This window comes from Acanthopagrus latus, chromosome 19 (genome assembly GCF_904848185.1).
Source record: "Acanthopagrus latus isolate v.2019 chromosome 19, fAcaLat1.1, whole genome shotgun sequence".
In the NCBI taxonomy this organism is placed as follows: Eukaryota; Metazoa; Chordata; class Actinopteri; order Spariformes; family Sparidae; genus Acanthopagrus; species Acanthopagrus latus.
The window spans coordinates 9,508,649-9,525,879 of record NC_051057.1 but is presented as its reverse complement, the minus strand read 5'-3'; the positions used below and the strand labels follow the sequence as shown (position 1 = coordinate 9,525,879).

Below are 17,231 nucleotides of genomic sequence, written 5' to 3'. Positions count from 1 at the left end.
AGTCTGCTCCCCAGTAGTCGAATGTTGCACTCCCGTTTAGATTTGTTTCCTGCAAAGCCACCCAGGGATGCAGGTTAATGTTGAGGCAGCACACACATCAGTGGGAAACAGACTTCACTGAGAACAGCTTGTATATTCAGTTATGGAAACAAATGTACGTATAATTACCTCAGTAATATTAACATAATTTCAGTCAACATTTTAGTTGACTGAAATTCCAATAAAGGAAGTTGTTAAGCAGACAGACTCATATTAAATATTAAGAGTACAAAATCCTGGGAAAAATTAGCCCAGTGTTTGCTGGCGATATTGTATTCAAAAAGCATTTTATTGAAAAGACTATTTACATCAGAACCAAAATCACAGTCAATGGTGACCATAGAATACAATGACAATATTGCTCCCATCACCAACATTTAACAGCTCTTACATCCACCAGGCATCCTTCTTCTAATCCACTGCAGGGCCGTGTGGAGCTTGACAGGGCCACTGCAAAACATAATAATTCTACTATATTTGAATTGACTGCCACATTTGTATGTGTGGGGGGGGAATATAATTGCAAGTATTAACACTTGCACTGCTGCATATTCAATCAAAACTACAGTCTGCTATCTCAGTGGGTAACCAGTGTGATGTAGGGAGTAGAGGTTGTGTAGATCCTGCCAAGCCTTCATAAACAGTGAAGTAGGAACCTGAACAAATGCTGCCACACTGCATCATACAATGATTAAATCCATTCATTCATATATCATCATACATTTTACCCATTCAATCCTGATGGGACGCAATCATCCCTTTGTACCAAATTATCCCATTTAATCCTTAAATAGACGATCCCCATCCCTCTGTCCATCCATTAAGTCACTATCCCTTTTTCCAACAATGAGAGTTCAATAATGAGCTCCTGTCAAACCAACATAAAGGCCCCTGTTGCTCCTCCCATTGACCCTATGGGAGGTGTGTGTGTTTGTGTGTGTTGTTAATGTTTGAAAGCAAGAGAGGAGAATGAGGATTGTCCGTGTGTGCTATGAGGAAATGTGTAATTAATGCTGTGTGTCTGAGTGTATGCATATTCCAGGTCTAGTCCATCTTCAGGCTTCGGTAGATGTAGCGAATAAACGCCAGGGAGGCCCAGAACGAGACGCTGCCCAGCATCAGCGTGAACACCATCGCCGTGAGCAGAGAGTAGCCGAAGAACTCCGTGCTCTGCACCAGGCCGCTCATGGAGGACCGGTTCCGGTAGTAGAAAACAGAGTAAACGAAGATGAAGAGGCCCGTGGAGCCCGTGCTGAGCACGCTTCGCCACCACCACCTGTAGTCCTCTCCAGACAGCAGGAAGTAGGTGAGGGCCACAGAGATGCAGGCACCCACTGAGAGGAGGATGGCGAAGACGCACAGCAGGATGCCGTAGAGGGTGTAGTGCTCTCTGCCCCACACGGTGGCAAAGATGTAGTAGAGCTCCACTGAGATAGCACTGAGAGAGTAAATTGAAAGAAAGGGGAGACATGAGGGATTGTTGTACTTGACATAAAAGTAAAAACTTGTTTCACAGTGAAACCTCAAACTGTAGCCCTGTATCCTCAGGTGTCACAGCTAGATTCAGCTCACCTGAATGGCAGGAAGCCGCCGATGGCCATGTGCACAGCTGTGTGTTTGTACCACGGCTGTGTGGGGATCTGCCGGGCGATGTTGCGAGTGCGGCAGGGAGCCTGGAAGCTACCGGCTCGGTTCTTTCCCACGATGCCACCGATGACGGTGAGAGGGAATCCCACCAGCACCCAGGCACCCAGCAGGAGGAGCACAGTGGTGGCCGGCAGTGCCTGGGTGGAGCCACTCCACCAGTGGATGGAGTTCACTACGCTCCATGTGAGGAACAGAGGAGCTGTGAATAAAGGACAGCCATTGTCTTTAAGTCACTCCAGATAATTCATTCTGCATCAGAGAACGGCTACAAATGGACCTATGATACTAGTGTTTATAATGATGAAAATATAATGAGATAAGGCTGATTAATTACTTAAGAAGACCAGGAAGTTTTATGTGCCAGAAGGCATATTTTGTTTTACACAACTTCCTGAACCTAACAAAGTACTGCTGCAAGTGTGAACGATGGAATACATTATAGATACGTGAATAAATCCTCAACTGAACAGACTGGCATTGTTACCTCGTACATGACAGTAATGGAAGCTGAAGTAATAGTGCTCTTTACCTCGCTCTAAGAGCAAACGTGTAGTGATCCCAGACCGTTCTTGTCAGACCTACCAGAGAAGAGCGACGAGGTGAGGATGATGTTCCACACCCAGCGCTGGCCATTAATCTGTGTGTAGAAGCTGCAGGATACGTAGCCTGACACACAGCTGGTCAGAGCATACAGGACGATAGCCGCAGAGTTGATGGCACCGTGGCGGTGCACGTTAAACATTCCCAGCAACGCCATGAGGATGATAGCTACCATGAAGAAGAGACAATAGAGTAATGAGACGCCTACACCTGAGCTGTGTCTACATACTATTATTAGGTTACTAGTTGTTGTGCCACTCTGATTTTCAGTACAAAGATGGCTGTTACGGATCAGTGCTGCTTAGAAAACAAGTCTGCTCAGTTTTCAAATAGAAGAATAGTAAAATGAGTATGAATTTGAGATGAACACTCACCCGTTGCGAGGGTAAGGAACTGAGCCCCCACTCCCAGCACAGCACACAGCAGGCTTTTGTAAGGGGGAAACCTGAAGACGTCAGTGTGGATGATCTTCCAGCCGTTGTCTCCCTGGTCCAGATCGTCACAGCCGCCCTCCTCCTCCACATTGTACCTGAAGGCGAGGGAAAATGGCTTTCAACCAGGTTGTTGTGATGTAGCAGATGAGGGAAGTTGTTGGAATTTGTCACAAGAAAAAGAGTGCACAAAGAAATGATAACGGTGCAAAAACATCTGATTATGTACAACAAAGAATACAGAAAATGTTTAAAGGATCATTAGTTCAGACCTTTTAAACTGCCATAAGGCAAAACTTCAGTATATATGACCTGAATGCACCTAGTATAAATAGACATTACAATTAGGACTTTTTTACTTCTGATCAATCGATTTATTTTTTTGCCACTAATCAATTGATTGTTTAATCTATCAATTGTTAAAACATGGTGAAAACTGTCACATTATAAAATTCAATTCAATTAATCAAAATCAAATTAAAATGACATAAAACTGACAAAAGCAGCAAATCCTAACATTAAGAAGCTGGATGCAGCAGATGACTGTCATAAATGCCAACAACAATTGCCAGGTTTTCTGTAGATTTATTCGCTGTTGGCTGGCTAATCTCGCATTACACTGTCAAACAAATTAAAGTTCTAATGGCTACATTTATGATATTTTACAACCTTGACAACCTCTGTTTTTATCCCTAAGACTTATCTATTACCCAGAAGGCTGCTGGTGGGTACGATTTACATTTACCAAGATGGATGACGCGTCTCCACTTTCTTCCACTATACAAAAATGAAACCAACACACCCTGGATATGAGTGCTGCCACACTGCGCTGGTGATGTAATTTGGAGCCAGAGTCTGCACTAAAGTAACTGGCTGGTAGAGTCAGACGTATCGAGTTCCATCCCATACAGCCCAGTCAATCGTGAGCCAGGATTATCCATCAAACATGATGCCTCACCCCATTTATAGCATCAAATATTTGATTAAAACTTATCAAAAAAATTAGAAGTTCAACAGACATCAGGGTGATAAGAACGACATAAAACAACTGAATTCATCTTTGGTAAAAATGTATTTGACGTGTACTTTGAGTTTTTAGTTTGGCCCATGCTAGCGTGAGGTTCCAGCCACTAGGGGGCAATCATGATGTTTTGGCTTCACTTCTGAGGGGCTGAAATGTTGTCCATCTGTATACGTGCCAACAGTTATACTGACGTAGCCCTGAAGTCGTTATCAGCCTTTTAAATTAAATACTGAAACTATTGTGAAAGTTCAAGTTTCCAATTTACTGTCCCAGAAAAAAAAACAAAAAAAACTTTGAGCTTCTTCGCTGACCAACCTTGCAAAGTCATTTTTAAGGACCCGCATGAGGATGATGATGACGAAGCCCAACAGCAGCACCACCAGCACCAGCGAGTTGATGATGGACAGCCAGTGGATCTCCAGTGTTTTGGGGAAGAACGAGTAGTCTCTGAGGCGCTCGGCTCTCCTGGCGTGAGTCAGGGAGGACTCGAACCAGCGTACGCTGTAAGTGTGAGTGACTGTCAGGCTGCCCCCACCCACCCCAACACCGCCCACCGCTGCACCCGCCCCTTCCTCCAGGGGAACGGGTTTGACGTCTTTAACCGAGACATTGGCAAAAATCACTGAGTCGCCGTTGTACTCAATGTTGAAGTCTAGGTGAGTCCACAAACCCACCTGTTGGATGTGAGAGAGGGCGGAGGTCAGGAAGGACAAGAAAGACAGTTGTGGTTCTGCTAGAACAGGAACTTTGCATAAAGATAAAAATCTTTAACTTACAGTCTTTCTCTGTTTCTCTGTATCTAAGAAAGTAAGTATCTCTGTCTCCCTCACACAATCAAATCTGCGCAATGTATCCGACAAACCCTCAGGAGCACAACAGGTTTACCTTGTGGCTGTGGGGCAGGAAGCCGCTCTCCTCTATGTATCCCACAAACCCCCAGATTGGTATGTCATCCAGGACGAATTCAAAGTAGAACAGCTCCTCGATGGCCTCACGAAGCTCATCCACCTGTCACACAAAATATGTCCACAATTATATCTCATGTGTTTTAAAGGTGCAATATATAAGAATTGTTGGTCTTAAACATGAAAAAATTGAATCAAGTAACCAACAGACATGGAATAAATAACATTTCTGACATAAATGTGTTGTGTTGCAGAATGATCTACTGAAGTTAATATGCTAACCAGCTAGCCTCAGCCTGTCCCGTCTCGTAATACCTCTCGTAATATAAATCTCTAGAGAATGGCAGTGGCCATTTTTCACATGTTGCACCTTTAAGAACAACAGTTTGTGATATTTTGAGTTTATTAAATTTAACCTGTTGAGAAAATAACACCAACATCTCCTTCATTAATCACTGAGCCCACTGTTATTGCTCTTGCCCCAATTCAATGCAACACCTGTGATGAACTTCCTCGACTACATCCTCTTTCCTAGAATTCAAAACAGCGCTGACAAGCAACCTGATAGCATGAGATCGTGATATGGATCTTTAAATTTGGGAAGGCTGTCGGCACTTTAGGAACTTTAAATATTCATAACACACGTTTCAGGTTTTCAGGATGATTATTTTTTGAGAAAGAGGGAAAATTTGCATTTTAATTCTATCAAACAAACTATTTATCTTAAACTAAATTAGACTGGCATATTCAAGATTGCCATCAGTGTAGTAATTATCACTTGCAGGATTAAATTGAAGAAAATTAAGCAAACAGCTGAAATCACCTTCGAGCCTTGTGTAATGAAACCCATCCCACGATGTGAGGAGAATACAAAGAAACGTCTTCCATCTCTCCTGTTCTTGTGTCAATAAATACCTGTTTCTCAGAAAGTGTGAGCTGGCAGAGAGTTTTTTTCTCCACGTTCTCTCTGAAGCGGATGTGATACAAGGACTCGGCCATCCTGTCACCGTCCAACACTTCTCCCAGACTCAAGGACTTGTGATGCACCTGAAAGAGAGGTGTTACAATATCAGTAACATTGTGTTAAAAAGAAAAAAAAGCAGCACAGAGTATTATTCAGTCATAATTCTGGGAACAAAGCAGCACACACAGCCGTGAGGTAGTAAATAGCGGGCAAACACAGCTGGCTATAATCACACTCCATCACTGCATGCCTGGTGTTTAAAGGTACCATATTCTATAAAGCTACTGCTGTAAGTGTGGGTCTCACTGCCACCAACGTAATCACATTTCCAATAATGGCTTTTCTTTATAGCCGTGAGTCAGGAATTAAAGCTTAAATAAAGGGACAAAACTTTCATTGGCAGGTGTAATCTCACATCAGCAAAACAGGGACATTTCTATTGCCAAATATCACCCATTTTTCAAAATGTTTTATGTTCCTTTTCAATTCTGAACTCATTAAAATGCATTGTGACAATCCAGCCAAGTCCTCTTCCCCTAAGTCCTAAATAAAACCTCTCTGAATGCTTCGATCTGCTCACGTGGCTATACATGGACACTAGATAAAATGCCAGCTGAGAGCCACTTCACATGACCATTTTTTTAAATTAGGCTCCATGAAAACATTATAAATGTATGGCTCGATGATGATAGATGACATTTCAGGTAAAGGCAATTTTTACAAGAAATGTTGAGACTTATGTGTTTTCCTTATATTAGCGTGACAAAATGATCTCTAGTTCCCTCTGTGAAATACAGCAGCCCATTAACACACAGCGAAACCAAACAAAGACTGACCTTCTCCGGCCTGCAAACAGGCAGGGTGTAGTAGTGATACGTCTCCTGGGGGTTATGATAAGGGCCTACTTTGTTGACATAGAGAGTCACGTTGTCCCCCTGCTTGTAGCCCACCGTCCAGCCTGAGAACAAGCACAGGATCAAGACGCAGTGCAGGCCCATCGTCCTCTGGCAGCCACCTGGCAGGTGTCCTATTCCACACTGCATAACCCCTGCGGGTGAGACAGACAGTTCATCGGATCAAGAGGGACAGGTTTGATTTAAACTGGACTGGTCTGTCCTGACGCGTACAGCCTGCCTCTCAATTCAAGTTAGGAAATGCACTGATGTCCAAGTCGTTTAGACTAGAAATGTGATGATTTATATGTCAAGTGAAAAACAGAGAATGGAGAATTTTATGCATAGTCATTGCCTCAACAAACACAGCAGAAAACACTCACTCACACTAAGACAGGACTGCGAGCCACAGTGTGACCAACATGAATTACAATATATTACATCATTTCTATCATCCCTTTTTCGGGGCTTTTTGAGCTCTGTCAATTTTTATCTGTCTGCTCTGAGTTTGTCAGAATGACACGATGTGCACATCTTGCCAACAGATGTTATTCTTTGAGTCTTTTTTTTATTATTAAACTACATCTGCCTGTCTAGAATTCCTGAGTATGAGTTCACTTTTCAAAATTAATTGGAAACATATTTTGTGCACTGTGTGCTATACTTGCATCCTAATATGCTAATACTAATATGCATTAAGACTGGGACAGGAAGGCTCTACAGCGGGTGATCAAAACCACATCGTGGTACCCATCTACCAGGCCTCAGTGATAAATTTGAGGTGAGATGTCTCTGGGAAAGGCACTAAAAGATGACACCCATCAACCTTGTGCTGTAAGATGATAATCTTTTATCTTAAATTTTGAAATTGTGAAATTATTCTGCTACGGTACCATTTAGCACACAATAAGGCATTCTGCAACAGCAATATCCTGTGCAACATGACTATATCTGTAGTTATGGTCATAATTGTTTCACAATTTTTATTTTCAAGGCAGATAAAACCATACAAATCATGATGATGTGACATTTGTTGAGGTCTGATCCATAGTCAGCACTGATAGCTGCTATCAGCTACACTAGTCAAATGTCCCAGCAGTGTAGACTGTCTGAGTTGTCTGTATGTTACAGTTTTAGGAGGGGTGGGAATCACAAAGTAACTCATGATACAATATGATTCACAATACGTTGCACACAATAAAGATAGATTCATGATACAGTAATTCTGCAATACATTTTCAAATCAATCATCTAACGTCACTGAAAAAAAACAGATACCCCTAAAAAAAGAAAAGTTGTTTATTCACTCCATTGTGGTGTCAGTTTAACAGAATTTGACATGATCTCAGATATAACAGTGGATTAAAAAGTGCATTGTCTTAGCTCCCTTCCTCACGCACACTGACTGCAGATTCTTCATGTCCATATGTGCCTTTATTCCAACGTATAACATCCATACACTGGGGGAAAAAAAAACAACTAAACCTGCCAAAAAGCAGAAACAGCAACTATGGCTTACTAAATTATTTTCAGTCTGTGTTTACAGCTGTTTACACCAAAAGAAGTTAAGAAGTGGTGGATCTAGTGATTCGATATCTGGTGCCAGTTTATCGATAAATGTATCACAAGAGGAAGCCATGCAGTACTATACATATGGTATATTAGCTTTTGGATATTTTGTCCCACCCCTAGTTCTCAATCAATTAAAACTTCTGTTCTGTGTTGTGCATCGCCGTGTTGATTGTCAGCTTTACCCTTAGAGAAAAGCCCGAATGCTGTGGTGACAGCAGATCACCCTGAAGGACAGTGTATGTGCTTGATAAACAGTGGGCATATGGATTATGGATTTAGATCTAGAACTATGGATTTAGATGGTTTCTGGCGGGGCTGGTCTCAAGAAACTTCAGTTGTCCATAATCTCCTGTCAAACTGTCTCCTGTCATGTCTTCTCAGAGCATCACAGCTGCAGGTGTGGACCTTCTGAACTTTTTAGAGCCAAGACAGCAATAAAAAAAAAACCTCATGTTTGTTTTTTTTCCATTAACTCATCATCTATGTGTTTAACAGATGGGAGCCAACGTAGGAATGCTTTAATAAACGCTTTGTAACGTCTAGTAGTAGCTGAAATAGACATTTTGAAGCAAAGTCAGGTATCAAAGTGCCATGAAACGCAGGACACATACCATTTATCTTATAGTTACTGAGTAAAGAAACGTAACTATAATAATGGGCCTCTGTCTGATTCTTGTAAAATAATCTACATCATCTTCATGATCTGTGTTTTATTCCAAAGGGCCACATTGCGATGACAGCAAATTACTGCACACAAGAAGTTGGCAAAATCTGACATACCAGTCTTACTCGCTGCTGTGTCACTTCAGTCCCGATGCTGCAGATCCAACAAAACCTGTCTGTCCGCCGGATTCCACGGACTTCGGGCCCTGGCAGTCTCCTCTCCGCCCCGGTATGCGCCGAGACTGGATCCTCAATGTAAAGATTTACAGCTAAACATCGTGGAAACCCTCGACGCAATGTCACAGCGTATTATGCATTCATTGCGTTCATATCCGGGTACACCAAGTACTTTCATTGACACATGAGGCAGTGTATAAGAGGGGAACCGACTCCACGTCACCTTAAAAAATAAAAATAACGACGACTCGGTTGAGTTTTCCGGGGTGGGCGGAGATAGTAAAGCCCAAAGGTTCGGACGTTATTCACAGCCAGTAATACACCCCCCACTCACAAGACATTTGATGTTGAAGTGGTTTGTTTTCGTGCTTTAACGCCGCCGAAAACCGACATTTAGTCCGTTTTAGCTCCAACCTGAGCGACACTATTATTTTGCTTCACTGACCGGATTTCCTTCAACCTCAACGAACCAATCAAATGCCCTCCCAGTACTTCCTGGTTACCACTCAGACCAGTTTAATCATTCCCGCACTATGGATTCTCTGATCTACAGCGTCTTTCACGATGCCGCGCTCGATAGATTGATAGATAATGTCTGCCACTTGATTTCCCGCGAAAGAGACGCAATTCCTCGCGCCCGAGACGCCGGGATAAGTGTGCAAACTCGAGTGGAGCAGCAGTCCGGTGAGTCCGTTGTAAACAATAAAACCGTTTAAACTAATTCTGTAGGTTAAATATAGTGGTGGCACCTGCTGCTATCTGCTAATAGCATGTGTACTGGGAATACATGTGACGTTCTGTATGTGTTTAGCTCACAAGCTAGCTACACGTCTGCAGCCTTACCGATAGTTAGCTCTCTGCTGCAGAGTTAGCTTATTGCATGGACACGTTCTATCACTGCACCCCGGATTCTTTCAAGAAACTGACGATTTAACGTAGGCACCATTTCACTGACCATCCAGAGTCACGGAGCACCGTTTAAATAATGTGTTGACTGTGAACACATTCTTGTCTTTAATTCGGCGTGCATCAGACAAGGCATCGCACAATATAAACAAAAGATACACATTTAAAAGCGAGTGGCGTATTGCTCCAGAGAGCGTGTATCTTGCATGGGTGTGTACGTCAGCAGAATTAACGAACTTTTTTTTTTTTTTTTATTGTTTTTCAGACTTCAGTGTTTTTAGTTTGAGCTTCAGCCCAGCACAATGGGAATACACGGACTTGCCAAGCTGATTGCTGACCATGCCCCTGGTGCCATCAGAGAGCAGGACATCAAGAACTATTTCGGTAACCACAACAGGTCCCTTTTTACTTTTATATCTAGGGTTTGCATCAAGAGGTCTGCATTAGAATTAAATGTGAGATTTCCTCTGAGTGAATTCGATCAATGCTTTCTGTCAACAAAGATGTAAGATGTATCAACATAAAGGGTTATCATTTCAAAATTGACATCTATAACAGATTTTATGTAAGGATTAATTGAACCCAGGTCCAAAATGTAGATACCCACTAAGTTGTCATTGTGGTGTAGTAATAGTTTAAAATTGAGGGCTCAAAACTATTCATTAGTTTACTATTTTAAACTATTTTCAAACACATTTTCAAATGGAGTAATCTTATTCACTTTACTTACTTTGCCTGATAAAAAAGTAATTTAAATCTCACATAAAACCAGGTCATAGGTAGGGCATTTTTTACATTTAATGCTGTTGTGGTGTTGATATTGTGAACATGCTAAATAATCTACTAACTGCTTTTTGCAACTTTTGCAGGCAGGAAAATTGCTATAGATGCCTCCATGTGTATCTACCAGTTCCTGATTGCTGTGCGACAGGACGGGAACGTTCTCCAGAATGAGGATGGAGAGACGACAAGGTACAACCCCTAAAATACAGACACTTAGACATTCAGACAAGGAGCCATAAAGGTTGTTGTTACAGATACAGTACTGTAGTTCTTGGATGGACCATAGATTCATTTTGGGATCAAGGCTGAAATATTTTTTTTCTCAACTGCTTGCTCTCTTTCTCAGCCACCTGATGGGAATGTTCTACCGGACGATCCGCATGCTGGAACACGGCATCAAACCAGTGTATGTGTTTGATGGCAAGCCCCCACAGCTCAAATCAGCAGAGGTTTGTATGGGCTCTGATTTCCACAGGTGTTACTCTCTCTGTTAGTCAAAATGGATTAGATTGATATTTATTGCTGTGAAATATTGCTTTTGTTTACATGTAACCTTGGACGTAATCACAATTATTTGTACATAGGCCAAGTTTCTGAAAGTGGCACAATTGACTATGGTTGTAGTCTGTATAATCTGTTGTGTGATTCATCAGCAAAAACATTTTAAAACTTATGTGTTAAGCATTTATTTGAAAATATTAGGGGGAAAAACATGTTAAATGGAATTTACAGACTTACACTGGCTCTCACTTTACTTTTTAAAATACAGAATTATCTTTTGTGTTTGTAACTTACATGATTTGTATCTTCTTTCTCACATGGTGTTTTTGCTCTTATCTTCACCCCCAGCTAGAGAAGAGAGGGGAGAGGAGGGCAGAAGCTGAGAAGATGTTGGCTCAAGCCCAGGAAATGGGTAATGTTAATGCTTTCTGCACTTTATTTAACAATAGTCATGACTGATGCCGGTCTGGATTTGTTGACTGTGCAGTCCCTGACACTGTTACTGAGGGCAAACAAATTATATTTTTTTCTACATATCAAAATCAGTGTTTTACCTGTAGCTAAGCCAGCATGTAATCCAGTGGGATCAGTGTTAATTTTTTACAATAAGATTTATTTACATGTGAATGATTTTATGTATTAAAACATCTGCACTTTGTGTTTCTCAACACAGGCGAACAAGAGAATATTGACAAATTCACCAAGCGTCTAGTAAAAGTCACTAAGCAGCATAATGATGACTGCAAGAAGCTGCTGACTCTGATGGGAGTGCCTTACATTGAGGTGAGATCAGCTCTTCCTTTGATACAACTCGTGCTGGCTTTAAATACATTTCCATATTTATATTAACAGTACATATTTATCATTACTTTGATAGTCTAATATTTATTGTCAGAATGAGCTTTAAGAGGCATATGAAACAAATGGTGAATATCCTGCCAGAAGGTATGGAAATGTATTTGAATTGTGATTTACAAAAGGTCTTAAAAATATATATTTTTAGACAAGTTAAAATGCAGAGAAATTTCTGCTTCTCCACTGCCTGCTAACAAAAGTGTTTTTTCTCCCAAGTCGAGTGAACTCAGTTGCACCAGGACAGCTGTGTGTGAATAACTCTGAAATGTCATATCGGATGTGTTTTTGTGTTGTAGGCTCCATGTGAGGCGGAGGCCAGCTGTGCTGCTCTGGTTAAAGCAGGGAAGGTGTTTGCCACAGCGACAGAGGACATGGATGGGCTGACCTTTGGGACAAATGTCCTGCTCAGACACCTGACTGCCAGTGAAGCAAAGTAATCTTACACCTGCGTCCTATTGTTACTGTGTCATTGGTTTCCACTGTTGCATAAATATTCAAAGACTAGAGATTACTTGATGTCTTCCTATGTTTTGTTTCTGGTGCAACTTTTGCTTTCTTTTAGTTCCATAGTTGGTTTTATTTTAATGATGGCAGTGTTGTTAGGTTGTTTTTTCCAGCTCAGGGAGGATTTGAGAACCATCAAGGCAATTTTCTTTCTTGTTTTAGGAAACTACCTATCCAAGAGTTCCACTTCAGTCGAATGCTGCAAGACATTGGCCTGACCAATGAACAGGTACCATTTCTTCTCTTAAAGGTGCACCACATTACACGAGCAGGAGCACCATTTTCTATGTGGTCAAATTCTAAAATCACTTTTATTGTGCTGATCACTCTCTGTAAACAAAGTGCCGCATTTATCATAGAAATTCCACAAAATTAATTTGAACTGTGTGCTTGCATTAACTTTCTCCTCTCTGTTGTCCACCGTAGTTCATAGACCTGTGTATTCTGCTGGGCTGTGACTACTGCGGCACCATCAAGGGGATTGGCCCAAAGAGAGCCATCGACCTGATCAAACAGCACGGCTGCATTGAGGAGATCCTTGATAACATTGACCCCAGTGTAAGTTGATGTCTGCTGCAATTTAGAAATTCAGCCATAAGTGGGGTCTGGTCCTGATTGTTTGTGTACGTTTTGCTGGTCTTCCTGCAGAAGCACCCTGCTCCAGAGGACTGGCTGTACAAAGAGGCCAGGGGTTTGTTCATGAAGCCAGAGGTGGTGGATTGCTCCACAGTAGAGTTGAAGTGGAGTGAGCCGGATGAGGAAGCACTGATCAAGTTCATGTGTGATGAGAAACAATTCAGGTAAACCATCAGCAGGCTGTCTTCAGCACTGTACTGCATGTTGACATCATCCTCTTTGCTTGCTTGTTGAGTTCTCTTGCACTTATGGTAGATGATGACAGAGATTTGTCGTGATTGTATGAACAGAACAGCTGGTTATAGGACAGCTGACCACTAGGTGGCACTGTTGCTCATGTAAAAGCAGAGTGAATGGTTCTAGTGTTTCTTGAGCTTAAAACGTTTATATATATATATATATATATATATATATATATATATATATATATATATATATATATATATATATATATATATATATATATATATATATATATATATATATATTATATATATATATATATATATATATTATATATATATATATATATATATATATATATATATATATATATATATTATATATATATATATATATATTATATATATATATTATATATATATAATATATATATATAATATATATATATATATATATATATATATATATATATATATATATATTATATATATATATATAATATATATATATGAAATTTTGACTCATGTGCCAGGGTTCTTTACAGTGAACTCTTTCTAACACCTGTCATACAATCATGTTTCTCTTAAAGATCTACTGCAGTCACTTCTTCTTGCACTTCTGTCTTATAAAGACTGTTTTAAGAGCTTGTTTTTGGTACTAATAAAAAGAAAATCCATGTTATTGATTTATTTATTGATTTTGGGTGTATGTCTGCAGTGAGGACAGGATGCGTAACGGCTGTAAGAAGATTTTAAAGAGCCGACAGGGCAGCACTCAGGGACGACTGGACTCTTTCTTCACTGTCACTGGATCCCTGTCCTCCAAACGAAAGGTACATGCACATGTACAACACCTGTCTGTTTCTAAAATGATTGTACTTAATCTATAATTAATTCAGCCACCTACAGTAGCATGAGTGAATCTTGATCTAGTCATTTTAATAACCATAGAGCGTAAGAGTAGTTCTGTAGACTGCTTTTTTTTATATATACCAGAGTAAATTATGATTTTTTTCAGTCCGTGTGGTTTTCTTTTCTTCACTTCAGTTATCTTGTAAATGTCTGACTCATTTGTTGCATTTCTTTTGTCTCACTTAGGAACCGGAGACTAAAGGATCAGCAAAAAAGAAGCAGAAGACTGGAGCCACACCTGGCAAATTTAAGAAGGGGAAATAGACTGAACATCGGGCTCCTTTGATTCTCTTGGGAAGCAATTATTTTATGAATAACATCTATTAAATAGAATACAAAAAAGCTCCAGGTGAGGCAAGAAAAAGCTGTTACATAATCAGAGGTTGTGTCTGATCAGTAGTTCAGCTGAAAAAACTGTATTTTTGTGACCAAACATGAATTTGTTGATGTAAAACAAATGAATAAAAGTATTGAAGTCTTTTGTAGAGAAATTTGTCATTTCTCTTATTTCCTTGTGTCGTTGTTTGGATACAGCATTTTATATATATATATATATATATATATATATATATATATATATATATATATATATATATATATATATATATATATATATATATATATATATATATATATATATATATATATATATATATATATATATATATGGTTGTTTTCTCGTGATAACAAATTAATTTATTTCATTATCTCGACGAAATAAGTTAATTCCATCTGTGTTATATCAAGATAACGAGATAAGTCGTTATCACGAGATAACAGTGTATATATAAAAAAGAAAAATCCATTCAGTAGTAATTAAACGTTTAGTAATTCATTTAATATTATGAAACACATCATTAATTCATTATCATGAGAAAACCATCTTTGTTATATCGAGATAATAAAACAAATTAATTCATTATCACGAGAAAACAACCTTTTTATATTGAGATAATGAAATCAATTAATTCGTTATCACAGGAAAACAACTTTTGCTATATCAAGATAACGAGATAAGTTGTTATCACAAGATAACAGTGTATAAAAAAGAGAGAAAAATCCATGTTCGTTCTCAGCTTCTGTAGTAATTAAACATTTAGTAATTCATTTAATATTATGGCCGTTCTTGGCTTCTGTAGTCCCCTGTTTTAAATGGTCAAACTGAATGATATCAGCCTGAAAATCACAGGACTTACCTGTTGTGGGGAAAGAAGACAGGAGTATGAATTTGAAAGATGTGTGAACAAAGGCCATGATATTTGAAATGAAAAGTCTCTCACAAATATGATATTTTTTATTGATAGAAATAACAATACTTGGTTGTGTTAATAAAGACATAAAACCACAAACATATGTGCTGTTGTCCCAGTTTAAAAAATATAACTAGACAGTCATGAAATTTGGATTTCACTTCTACAATACAACATCTTAAGATAAAACTCGCTAAAAAAAAAAAAAAAAAAAGAGGAAGTTTTGGACCTTTGCTCTCTCCACAGTGCCTCTGTGGTACGAGCACTACAGCTCGGGGGCGAGCTTTTTGTGAACGCGCGCTTCCTTCACCCGTCGGGTTATTTCGGATGGGGGCGGGACCAGGGGAAACACATCTCGACGAGGAAACAGAGCTCCATACAACACCTGATGGAGAGACTTGCAAACAGAACCAAACCTCGGACACTTGGAATGCCACAAGCTCGTGCGGTAACTGTGCGAGGAGAGCGGACGTACTCTGTAGACTGTGATCGCAATGGCTGTTAAAATAAAATGTTTCATAATCAAATAAGTTACTTTTAATTGTTAATTTTCTTGTTCTGAGTTTTGTCTATTAAAATCTTGAGTAAATATATGCAATAATTACGGTTACTACCTGCGATGATATGAATATTGAAAAATGTGTAATTAAACGTGTTAAAATGTACATATTGGTGTTATTTTATTTATTTCTCTATTTTTTAAAATATCATGACACAATGAATGCATTCATCACTCAGTTGGGTATTTACATGAGAGATTAAAGGGTAGCAGTCAAAATGACGCATATGGCCGTTATAGTAGTGTTGAAATTCAGGCCCTTCTAGTGTTAGCAAGAAGCATTTTTCTTACGCAAATAAATAAATAAATAAAATAAAATAAAATAAAATCTGTGTGATAGCGGAGCGGAGAGTCAGCAGCTGGATTTTGCACCCACGCGGTCAGTTATATTATAGGCAAACAAACAACAAAGACCATTATTCATTGTATTATTACATTTGTGGGAAGTTATTACAATAAAGATTTTCACTGCCCCACAAATGTAATAGCGACATAAAACGGTACGTAAATATTTAGTTGTAGTCTTTTACAATTATATAACAATACCAGTTCAGAAAGATTAACATTTCCTTTATGTTGACCCAATATGCAGCAGTTCTCTATTGCATGTGTTTTGGGGTTTGTGTCGTTTTGATTCTGTTTCCTTTCTTTGTTTGCAGCATTTTGTTGTTGCATGTGTTTTGTGTGTCTTTTTTTCTGCATAGCTCATGTATTTGCAGCGTTTGGCCGTTGCAGCGCGATTTCTCTTGTCGGCCACCGTAGATTTTTCTCTCGTAGACCCACATAATCGGCGTCCCACGATCACGCGCACTGCGCTCTTAACCCTTGTGTCCTCCTCAAAATGACAACCCTCTAACTACTTTTGTGGCAAAAATGTGCTTGCACAAAAGAAATGCCATTAATTTAATTAATTTTTTTTCTGCTTGTTTTTCATAGTGACGTAGAAACGGAAAGGCCTCTCTCCGTCTTTCTCTCTGGTTTATAATTTATTTATTGATCTGTGCCCACAAGGTTCATTATTTTAGACCCCCACACACTGAAGATTATAACTGGAGCTGTTGTAGAAACACCTGCTGCTCACACAACAATCCCACAGTTTACATCTATCAATTCAAATAAACTTTATTGGCATTAATGTAGTTAGCAATTGACACATTTGAATGACATGTTTTTGAATTTTGAATGACATTTTACACAAGAAAACTAAAAACATTAATTTGCTGCACAG

The 17,231-nt window shown here is 39.4% G+C and overlaps 2 protein-coding genes across 3 annotated transcripts; one reads left to right on the top strand and one right to left on the bottom strand.

The window, feature by feature from the left end:
* Positions 1 to 307: 307 nt before the first annotated feature.
* On the bottom strand, positions 308 to 9,354 carry tm9sf1 (transmembrane 9 superfamily member 1). The gene is made up of 9 exons (XM_037079660.1): positions 8,856 to 9,354; positions 6,447 to 6,658; positions 5,562 to 5,693; positions 4,627 to 4,749; positions 4,057 to 4,415; positions 2,661 to 2,815; positions 2,269 to 2,454; positions 1,612 to 1,885; positions 308 to 1,477 (listed from the first exon to the last, which is right to left on the bottom strand). The coding sequence occupies exons 2-9, from the start codon at positions 6,651 to 6,653 to the stop codon at positions 1,084 to 1,086; spliced, it is 1,830 nt and encodes a 609-aa protein (XP_036935555.1). The 5' UTR covers positions 6,654 to 6,658; positions 8,856 to 9,354; the 3' UTR covers positions 308 to 1,083.
* A 108-nt stretch (positions 9,355 to 9,462) lies between these two features.
* fen1 (flap structure-specific endonuclease 1) lies at positions 9,463 to 14,685 on the top strand. 2 transcript variants are annotated; one of them, XM_037079664.1, is made up of 12 exons: positions 9,463 to 9,599; positions 10,087 to 10,205; positions 10,691 to 10,793; positions 10,951 to 11,053; positions 11,454 to 11,517; positions 11,779 to 11,888; positions 12,257 to 12,393; positions 12,627 to 12,693; positions 12,891 to 13,022; positions 13,113 to 13,264; positions 14,001 to 14,115; positions 14,381 to 14,685. In XM_037079664.1, the coding sequence occupies exons 2-12, from the start codon at positions 10,124 to 10,126 to the stop codon at positions 14,456 to 14,458; spliced, it is 1,143 nt and encodes a 380-aa protein (XP_036935559.1). In that variant the 5' UTR covers positions 9,463 to 9,599; positions 10,087 to 10,123; the 3' UTR covers positions 14,459 to 14,685. The 2 variants fall into 2 exon arrangements, with proteins under 2 accessions (XP_036935559.1, XP_036935560.1); XM_037079665.1 differs by lacking the exon at positions 9,463 to 9,599 and adding an exon at positions 9,609 to 9,850.
* Positions 14,686 to 17,231: the final 2,546 nt, after the last annotated feature.

What these genes read in the sequence shown, in the direction of transcription:
- tm9sf1 (XM_037079660.1), bottom strand. Translation starts at nt 6,653, where the DNA reads ATGCAGTGTGGAATAGGACACCTGCCAGGTGGCTGCCAGAGGACGATG. An exon ending in TCACACTTTCTGAGAAACAG is followed by an intron (nt 4,750 to 5,561) that starts GTATTTATTGAC and finishes TTTGTGTGACAG; the next exon opens with GTGGATGAGCTTCGTGAGGC. An exon ending in GTTCCTTACCCTCGCAACGG is followed by an intron (nt 2,455 to 2,660) that starts GTGAGTGTTCAT and finishes TCTTCATGGTAG; the next exon opens with CTATCATCCTCATGGCGTTG.
- fen1 (XM_037079664.1), top strand. Translation starts at nt 10,124, where the DNA reads ATGGGAATACACGGACTTGCCAAGCTGATTGCTGACCATGCCCCTGGT. An exon ending in TGGGAGTGCCTTACATTGAG is followed by an intron (nt 11,889 to 12,256) that starts GTGAGATCAGCT and finishes TTTGTGTTGTAG; the next exon opens with GCTCCATGTGAGGCGGAGGC. An exon ending in TGTGATGAGAAACAATTCAG is followed by an intron (nt 13,265 to 14,000) that starts GTAAACCATCAG and finishes GTATGTCTGCAG; the next exon opens with TGAGGACAGGATGCGTAACG.